Source organism: Odocoileus virginianus, chromosome 27, assembly GCF_023699985.2.
Source record: "Odocoileus virginianus isolate 20LAN1187 ecotype Illinois chromosome 27, Ovbor_1.2, whole genome shotgun sequence".
In the NCBI taxonomy this organism is placed as follows: domain Eukaryota; kingdom Metazoa; phylum Chordata; class Mammalia; order Artiodactyla; family Cervidae; genus Odocoileus; species Odocoileus virginianus.
Genome location: NC_069700.1, coordinates 33,414,474 through 33,424,146, shown reverse-complemented (window position 1 = coordinate 33,424,146; position 9,673 = coordinate 33,414,474). Strand labels below are relative to the sequence as shown.

The 9,673-nt window shown below is 56.3% G+C and overlaps 1 protein-coding gene across 1 annotated transcript; it reads left to right on the top strand.

Moving 5' to 3' along the window:
• Positions 1-595: 595 nt before the first annotated feature.
• On the top strand, positions 596-9,440 carry MAPK13 (mitogen-activated protein kinase 13). Its single transcript, XM_020875828.2, has 12 exons — positions 596-1,222; positions 2,066-2,195; positions 3,720-3,778; positions 6,342-6,450; positions 6,643-6,672; positions 7,073-7,120; positions 7,248-7,362; positions 7,505-7,576; positions 8,166-8,245; positions 8,490-8,568; positions 8,659-8,835; positions 9,098-9,440. Exons 1-12 carry the CDS (start codon positions 1,104-1,106, stop codon positions 9,178-9,180), a joined length of 1,101 nt encoding a protein of 366 aa, XP_020731487.2. The 5' UTR covers positions 596-1,103; the 3' UTR covers positions 9,181-9,440.
• The last annotated feature ends 233 nt before the right edge of the window (positions 9,441-9,673 follow it).

The following is a 9,673-nucleotide window of genomic DNA, read 5'->3' as shown; positions in this document are numbered from 1 at the left end:
ACGAGCCAGGTCAGGCATCTGGACCTCCTGCAGCCATTCTCTGCCGCTGACCCTGTTCCTGGGAGGTCTCCGTGATTTAATCTGAGCCCAGAATCTTCTTCAGGATGCACAAACGACCAGACACAGGTGGCTGAAGGCTCTGGCTTGTCATTGCCTTCACCAGGCAGCAGGAAGCCAGCAAAAACACATTCGAAACCAAATATGTGAATCTAGACTGGATGGTTCATACTACAGAATTACTGTTATTGATTCTAGGTGTAAAAAAAGATACTGTAGTTGTGTTTTTAAAACAATCCTTATCTTTTAGAGATACAAAAAATTATTTTCAGATGAAATGATAGGATGCCTGGTTTTGCTTCAAAACAATGGGGGAGGAAGTATGTAGAGGAAACAAAATTGACAAAAAAGTTGATTTACTTGTTGAAGCTGTGGGGTTTGCAACTGGGGTTATACGGGGTCATTAGAATCTGCTTATCAACGTGTGATTCAGAGATCCCTGAGCCTAGGAGCTGGTGAGAAATGCAGAATCTTGGCTCCACCCCGGATCTCCTGAACGAGAATCTGTATTCAATGAAATACCCCAGGGATTCGTGTGCACACTCAAATGTGAGAAGCACTGGCTACTTCTGTATGTTTGAAACTTCCCATACTCAACAAGTTACGGGCTTTTGTGGGGTTTTTTTCCCCCCAAAATTGTCTTAAAAATCTCCGAGATCTTCCTACAGAATCGTCTGCGGGCAGCAGCTGGGAGGCTGTCTTCCTGCCTTCTGCCCTCCGTGGAGGCCGGGAAGCGCCCCCGACCCCAGCCCCTGCACCGCGGCGCCCCTGCCGCTTCGCTCGGATCTGTGGCTGGGGTTCCGAACTCCGACCCCGGCGGAAACCCGGGGCTCCCGGCAGCCGCGGCCCGGCAGGCCCGGGCGTGGCGGCGCAGCGCACCTGGGCGCGCCGGCAGGTGGGAAGCGTGGCCTGGACGGGGACCCGCCCTCGCGCAGGGGAGGAGCGGGAGACCTGGGCGGGCACGGCGGGCGGGCGCCAGGTGCTGGGAGCCCGGCGGGCCGCGAGCGCAGCCACCGCGCTGGGGCCGCCAACGCCGAGTGCCCGGGATGAGCTTCACCCGGAAAAAGGGTTTCTACAAGCAGGACGTCAACAAGACCGCCTGGGAGCTGCCCAAGACCTACGTGTCCCTGACGCACATAGGCAGCGGGGCCTACGGCTCCGTATGGTGAGACCCCCCCCTCCCCCCGCGCGCGCTTGCGCGACCACTGGGGCGTCGGGGGCGCCTGGGGCATCGGGCCAGCCCGCTGGTGAGCGCCCAGGCACTGGGACACGGGCGGGGCCTCCGCAAGAGCCAGATCCCGGCCAATGCCCCCCGGCTCCCCGGATCCGCCTTCCGTATCCCCTCACCTGCTGGGCGCGCGAAGCTGTGCGCCCACCACCTTTGATCAAGGACCCCAAGGCCCAGAGTCCGGCGGGTTGGGAAGACTTTCGCAGGTGCTTCTCCGAGGCTGAGCCCTGGGACTGGAGGAGGCAGCAGGCTGGACCTCGAAGTGGAGTAGGAGCCTCAGGCTGTGGAGGCTGGCCATGGGGCCGCCCCAGGCGGCAGCTCGCTTTTCGCACCTGCTTGGTGGGGGTCTCTGTGGGTTGAATTAGGACTGAATCTGTTTCTCCAGGACTTACAAGGGACCCCAGAGCTCATCTGGCCGAATCCCGATTGATTTGTTATTTAATACACATGGGAGACGCAAACAAGAAGCGACTTGCCAAGTTGTTCGGGATCCTGTTGACATTAACTTGTTTTACCCTGGTGCAAGGCACCTCTCTCAGATCCTGCCTGCTCCCTCCTCGCTCTCCCAGTCCCACTGTACTTCCAGTGGCTCACTCACATTCCCGGTGGTGGGCATCAGCTCCTCCCAGCTGAGACTGCTGGCCCAGAGGGATTGGGGTGAGGATGGCCATGGCTCCCCAGATGGCCTGGGAGATGCCACCCAGGGTCTGGAGCCCTGCCTGCCTCCGGGCTGGGGAGGGTGCTGGCGTGCTCTCTGCTGACCTGCCTTTGACCCTACAGCTCAGCCATCGACAAGCGGTCAGGGGAGAAGGTGGCCATCAAGAAGCTGAGCCGGCCCTTCCAGTCCGAGATCTTTGCCAAGCGGGCTTATCGGGAGCTGCTGCTGCTGAAACACATGCAGCATGAGAATGTAGGTTGGGCCTGGGGGCTGCTTCGGGGAGGCAGGGGCGGGAGGGCAGCCCCAGAGAGGGTCCTGACCGGGCCCCTCCGTGTGTGTGCACACGCGCATGCGCACACACGGAAGATACCCCAAGATGACGACCCAAGAGCGCCAGCAGAAAGGGAACCTCCTCCCTGCTCCTCTGATCCTTGTTCCTCACCTGATTATTAAAACCATGTGCCAGGACCCACCCCGCCTACTTCCCAGGTAAGGTGCAAAGGAATTTTTGGCAGTGGCGCAGAATGAACTTGGTGTCTCACTGTTATGAGGAAATGGGCGCCGAGGAACTCCGTAGTTGTTCTAGATCTAAGACCTGGTGCCCAGGATCCTGGTTAATGCTGTTTCCACATAAGTACAACAAGGATAATAGAAACCTGTGAGCACTTATGTGCCAGGCACAGTTCTAAGAACTTTGCAGAAACTAATATGTTTAATCCTCACAGTATCATATAAGTACCATTACCGCCTTATACAGACAGGGAAACTGAGGCACAGAAAGACTCGCAGGTTATCAGACGAGATCAGGCACGTTCAGGGTGGTATGGCTGTAGACAGACAGATTATATGGTTAGTCAGTGGCAGAGCTGGGATCTGACCCTAGACAGCCTGGCTCCAGGCCCCAGAGCGTGACCTCAAGACTGTCCCGTCTGATTGAAAGTGACCCAGTGCTGAGCCTGGCCCCCAGGCTTTGCTGCAGGGGACCTGTATTGGCAGACAAGCATTTTAAAAAACGTGCTAAATCGCTTCAATTGTGTCCAACTCTGCGACCCCATGGACTGTAGCCCGCCAGACTCCTCTGCCCATGGGATTCTCCGGGCAAGAATACTGGAGTGGGTTGCCATTTCCTCCTCCAGGGGATCCTCCCGACCCAGGGATCAAACCCACATCTCCTGTGGCTTCTGCATTGCAGGTGGATTCTTTACCGCTAAGCCACCAGGGGAAACCCAAGCATTTAAAACAATGAGTTCAAAACACTGTGCATATTTTAAGTCCCATTCCTTCTCAGTCAGCTCCTCCCCATGGCCTCCAGCTGGGAAGTCTCGCCCCAGCTCTGAATCAGCCCTTTGGCAGGCAGGGTTGGATGCGGTGAGACCCAAGGTCAAGGACAGGGAGCCTGCTGGCTGGAAGATCCCTTCTCTGTCCCTGCCTCGATTCCCTTCCCCACTCGAGGTTCCCTGTCTGAGCGGAGACTGCGTTTGTGCCGCTTCTCCTGAGCACCAGACTTGGGGTCAGTGAGCACAGACATGTCCCCCATCCCTTATCCCAGCCTGACTCTCCATAGCAATGTGCTGCCAATTCCTGCCCAGGTGGGGGAATCCCTCCCCCACCCCTGCCCCTTTTTACTGCTTCTTCCCAGAAGGCTGGGAACCTGCCTCCTTCTGGAGGTGCTGTTCTAGGAAAGGGCAGGTGGTCCTGTGCAGGCCTGGGGCCGCAGAGGACAGGTGCAGAGGGGCACGGCGGCTGCCTGACTCTCACTGGCCATCTTCTCTTTAGGTCATCGGGCTCCTGGACGTCTTCACCCCCGCCTCCTCCCTCCGCAACTTCCATGACTTGTGAGTCAGGCTGTGCCCGGTTCCAGGACGTTTGCAGGCCTTGCTTGCCACTGGGGGGGCAAGTAAGAGGAGGGTCCAGGTTCTCTCTTCTGGCAAAGGGGGTGGGGTGGCTTCCTGTCCCAGGAGGCTGTGTGCCTTTGGGCTGGGGAGAGATCCAGCCAATGGTGGAGAGAACGACTGGCCTGAAAAGGTGGGAAGGGCCTTTTACGGAGCCCAACTGACACAGAGCTGTCTGCTCATCTGTTTTGCTTGGCCCACCTTTAACACCAGAGACATCAGTGCCAGCCCCCACAGGGTTTGCATCAGTCTCCCTTGCCATGTCCTGGTGCAGGTGTGGGTCTGGACCTCAGGACTCTTCCTAGAATGAAGTGAGGATCACAAAGCCTTGGCCGCCCTGGCCAATGGGATGTTTCTCAGAATTACACAGAACATGAAAATTTAGTTGCTAAATGCACGGCCTTCCTAGCGCAGTACCTGATAAAATTTAGGAAACTTGGAGTGGGTTGATTTTTTTTTTTCCAGTCCTATTTCAACTGTAGCCGCAGGTCTCTTTATTAGGATGCTTTTGTTTTCAGTTTAACGCAGTGAGTTTGAATGGATTTTTTTCCCTACAATACCAGCTGCTGGGCTTGGCATTGGGAATTTAAAGTGGACCAGCTCCTCCAGACAGACAGTGGTGGATACTGACAGTGGTGGTCAGTGCTCTGAGTCTGGGTAGAGCCGGAAACTGCCAGCTGCCTCAGCGGGCTTCATAGAGGAGGTAACTCTGAACTCAGCCCTGAAGGATGAGTCAATGTTTGCCTGAGGTAGAAGGGCTGAAGGCATCCCAAGGAGAAGGAACTGCATGGACCAAGGCCATGATGCCTGTGTGAAAGAGGCTGGGCCATCCTGAGAAGTGCAGTGAAGCAGTGGCTGATTTAGTTAGGCTGAGTCCAGACTTGACTCCACAGGCAGCCTCGAGGCTATAGAGGTTTTGAGCAGCGAGGTGAGGTGGTCAGAGCGGATTTGGGGATGCAGTCTGGCAGCAGCAGAAAGGAACAAGGACAGCTTTAGGGAGAACCAGACCTTATTCTAAATGCAGTCAAGGTGATGGGGTCCCAAGAGCTGACTTGAGACCCATCAAGAGGCAGCACTGTCAGAGTGTTGTATCCCTTGGGATGCAGTGGTGAGGAGAGGTCAGGGGATGCCAGGTTCCTACTGGGAATACAAGGTGAAGGAAGAACAGATCTTAGGAGAAAGATAATGAACTCCACTTTGGACACTTCATTTTTGAAAAGTCTATGAACATTCAAGTGTTTATCCAGCAAACAAACCCAGAGTTTAGGAAGGTCTGGGCCAGGGATGTGGACTTGGGCCAGAATAACCACTGGTGGGTGAGAGCCGAAGCCCAGGGACAGGCTAGCATAGGGCATGATGCGATGCTGTGGGTTAAGATATCAACATGAAAGAGAAGGTACAACAGGATCCTCAGGCAGAGAGCTGAGACTGCCTGACCAGAGCTGGAATTCGCAGAGAACCTTGAGGGAGTGTCAAGCTTTACACAAGTTCCAGCAGAAAGAAAGGGAGTCATGGGTATGTGTGCTGGGCTGGTGGGGCAGGAGCAGACACCCCGTTGTCAGGGAACCGCGCTTTAAGACAGTGGGGTCGACAGGTGAGGACCACTCTTCCTAGAAGTTTGATCAGGAGGGAAAAGAGAGAGAAGGAGTAGGGATACTCGAAGAAATAAGGTTAAGGGAGGGTGGTTGTAGCACCGTAAGATGTCAGTGAGTTTGTCAGCTGAACAGAATCAGTTTCCTGTAGCGGTGAAACACGAAGGTGGGGAGGAGCCTGTGCATGGAGCCGGGGTTCCCAGTGCATGGGAGGGGATACAGTCAGGTGGAAGAAGACCGGGAATCACAGGCTCATGGAGATGGCCTCCACATTCTTTTATTTGTTTAACTCCTTTCTAGATCTTTATCCTTTTCTGTTCTGGACTTTGCTGTTACTGCCTTGAGTAGCAGTTACATTTTGCTGACTTTGACCTGTTTTGCAATCCCATTAAGAGAGGGTGAGGGTTCAGCTATCTCTTTCTTCCTTCTTCACCCTCCTGGAAACTGTTTTATTGTTTCCTTCTTGGAAGGGAGACATTTTGGATGTTTGAGGATTTTCATGGCCGCTCATGACCCTCTGAGGTGGGGAGAAAATATTTGTACAGAAGCAGAAGGAAATACTGGCAAGTGTTTCTAACTCACAGCAGTGGCTTTCTGTGGGGCGTGGAGGAGGGCGAGGAGAGGATACCTTTGAAGAGTTGGAACACTGCTGCATTTGGTCTTCCTGAGCACAGCTCCAGCTGAAATACCCTGAGCTCTGCCAACAGGGCGGCTGCCAGGGCCAGGCTGGGAGCCAGGAGCTGGGAGGCCCATTGCCTGGGGATTTGGCTGGCTGTTGTGGGAGTGGTTCTTCTCGCACACGAAGGTCATCTCTAAGGCTTGTGTTCTGCCCCAGCCCCGTGCCCCTCCTTTGAGCTCGGGGCGTGGGGCTGGGTGGGCCTGGGGACTGTTCAGGAAGCCTTCATGCCTTGCAGCTACCTGGTGATGCCCTTCATGCAGACGGACCTGCAGAAGATCATGGGGATGGAGTTCAGTGAGGACAAGATCCAGTACCTGGTGTATCAGATGCTCAAGGGCCTTAAGGTGGGTGGGAGCCTGCCAGGGGGTAGTGGATGGGGGCTGGGTGTTGAGACCTGTGGTCTGGGGGAGGCCAGGCCTCAAAGATTCGGGGGAATACACCACGACAGGGCAGAGGCGGTCTCTGAGCCAGCCTGAATGCCTAGTGTGAAAGCCAGACTCTGGACTCACGCTTCTCCCTCTCTCCCTCCAACACAGTACATCCACTCAGCTGGGGTCGTCCACAGGGTGAGTGCTTTCTCTGCTACATCCTCAAAGGTCCCACCCACCCCTGGGGTCTTCTTGAAGTTGAAGGGGGGGGGGCGGGTAGATGGCACAAGGGGAGCCGGGGATAGGGGTTTTTCAGACTCAGCCTTGGCCCAGGAAGGCCTGCTCAGAATTGCTGTTTCGGGGAACTTTCTGGGAAAATGTCACCAGTGAAGCTGAGATGGGTGTTTCAGGCTCCAAGAGTCGGAGCATTTTAGAGCCGGATGGACCCTAGAGGACACCTGGTCCAACCCTCACTCTGCACAGGAGACCGGCACCCAGAGAAAGCGGCAGGGGCCTGGCCAGGGCCGCGTGCGGGTGGCAGTCGAGTGGGGACACCGTCTCTGCCTCTGTCCAGCGCGCCATCTCTCCTCTCCCCTAGGACTTGAAGCCGGGCAACCTCGCTGTGAACGAGGACTGTGAGCTGAAGGTGAGGGGGCCCAGGCAGGGTTGGCCTGGGCTTGGGGTGGGACCCTCTCCCGCCGGAGCCCCCAGAAGCTGCTCCAGAAAGCCCCTCTCCTCAGAGAGCTCTTTTCCCTTTGTGCCCCGAGTCATAGATCTTGGATTTTGGGTTGGCACGGCATACGGATGTGGAGATGACGGGTTACGTGGTGACCCGCTGGTACCGGGCTCCTGAGGTGATTCTCAGCTGGATGCGTTACAACCAGACCGGTCAGTGCTCGGCTGCCCCGGGGAGGGGGCTGGGGGTCTTCTCTGATGGCGTCCTCAAGCCTGTCTTGGATACTCTGGGTTGACCGACCGCCAGGTCCTGGCCAGCTGGTCCAGGTGACACCTCCTCCCCCTCCTTCTGCAGTGGATATCTGGTCTGTGGGCTGTATCATGGCAGAGATGCTGACAGGGAAGACGCTGTTCAAGGGGAAAGATTGTATCCTTTGCTGAAAAAGCCAGTCTTCATCCAGGGATTCATTCCTTCAACAGACACTTTATTACTTAAATCTCTCTCTTTTTCTTAATGTGACAGTGACACATGCTCCACAGTGGAGTAATTTTAAAGTGCAGAGAAGCAAAATTATGAAAACCAGTCACCTGTGATTCCACCATCCTGCAGAAAATACTTGATGTTTTGGCACCACACCCACCAGTTGAGCACCTCCGTGTGCCTTACAGGGACTGGGGAGACGATACGGGGTCTCCCTGCCAAGCTCAGAATGCAAGGGTGTGGGGGGAGTAGACAAAGAAATGCACGGAGGTGACGGAGTGGGATGAGGCTGGGAAGGTGGCGCCTGCAGGAGCATTTGTGGGGAGGGACCCTTAACCCAGCCTGGCAGGTGGGAAGTCTCACCTGCGTCCTGAAGGATGAAGCTCCCCTCCTGAAACCAGGAGGAGGTGGGTGTCTGGAGCCTGGATGGTCCACCCTGCTGGGCGGGCCTGATGGAGGGGCAGCGGGAAGGGCAGCTCCAGACCCGCTCCCCCTCCACCCAGCGAGTGAGGCCGAGCCTTAACCTGCTGCCAAGACCTGGACCAGCTGACCCAGATCCTGAAAGTGACGGGCGTGCCGGGCGCAGAGTTTGTGCAGAAGCTGAATGACAAGGCGGTGAGGGGCAGATGGGCCCAGGCTGGCTGGGGCTGTGCCCTTGGCGGGCCAGGGTCAGGGAGGTGGGCTCACCCGCACCGCCCCTCTGCCCTAGCAAGGGCTCTTGCCTTTATCTCACTTTGGATTCGGACCTGAGCCCTCAGCCCTGTTCAGCGGCTTTTCTGGGGTCCCTGCTCTAGATCCTATAGCCTAAGTCCCAAGGAGCGGACAACTTGGGATTACTCAGTGCTGTTCTGTCTTCCAGGCCAAATCCTACATCCAGTCCCTGCCACAAAGCCCCAAAAAGGATTTCTCGCAGCTCTTCCCGCGTGCCAGCCCCCAGGGTGAGTCTCGGGGGCCTGCAGTCTGTGTCCCCGCGGGCGGGCTGGGTTCTGCTGGGCCTGGGGCGTGAGGCTCATGCTCTGTGACGGCAGCTACAGACCTGCTGGAGAAGATGCTGGAGCTGGACGTGGACAAGCGCCTGACGGCCTCGCAGGCCCTGGCCCACCCCTTCTTTGAGCCCTTCCGAGACCCCGAGGAGGAGACAGAGGCCCAGCAGCCGCTCGATGATGCCTTAGAACGCGAGAAGCTCACAGTGGACGAATGGAAGCGTAAGGGCTGGGCGCCTCAGCGCCTCCCCCGCAGCCTGCATCCTCCGTCCCCTCTGCTGGCCTTGTTTCCCCGCCTGGCCTCAGCGGCCCTGGCGTCTCTCCTGGAGGCTGTGGCCTCTTTCTCTCTGAGCAAACACTGTCTCCTGCGTGCGCTTCTTCCTGCACTGAGCAGATTTCCTGCTCTGCACCATGTCTGTTGGGGGAGGGAGGCAGGCGCTTGCCCTCAGCACCCACCACTCCTGAACCCTCCTGCCTTCCTCAGAGCACATCTACAAGGAGATCATGAACTTCAGCCCCATTGCTCGGAAGGACTCTCGGCGCCGGAGTGGCATGAAGCTGCAGTGAGACCCATCTAGCCGGACGCTCAGCTGAGCCCAGGAATGGCCTCGTGGTACCACCTGCCAGGCACTGCCCCTGGGACCAATATTTATTTATCACTACTAAAGTCTCAACCCGTCTTGGATTACAGCCTTCCAAGCAGAGGATGGAGGGCCCCTTGTCTTGTGTAGGAAACAGGCTTAGTAGACGCAGAATTCAGAGGGTGTTGGTTGGGAGAAAATAGCTCTGATCATAACTGGCCACATTAAAGCACATAACGTGGAGAATTGCTTGTGTGTGTGGGGTCCTTTCTTTAATGGTTGGAGTGGGGCTGAACTGGGGCAGCGGTCTGTGGTAGTGATGACGTATTAACTTGCTAGGGCTGCTGTAACAAATTACCGCAAACTGGGTGGCTTTAAAATAATGGAAATTTATTTTCACAGTTCTGGAAGCTGGAAGTCTGAAATCAAGGTGTTGGCAGGGCTATGTTCCCTCTGAAGATTCTAGGGAAGAATCTTCT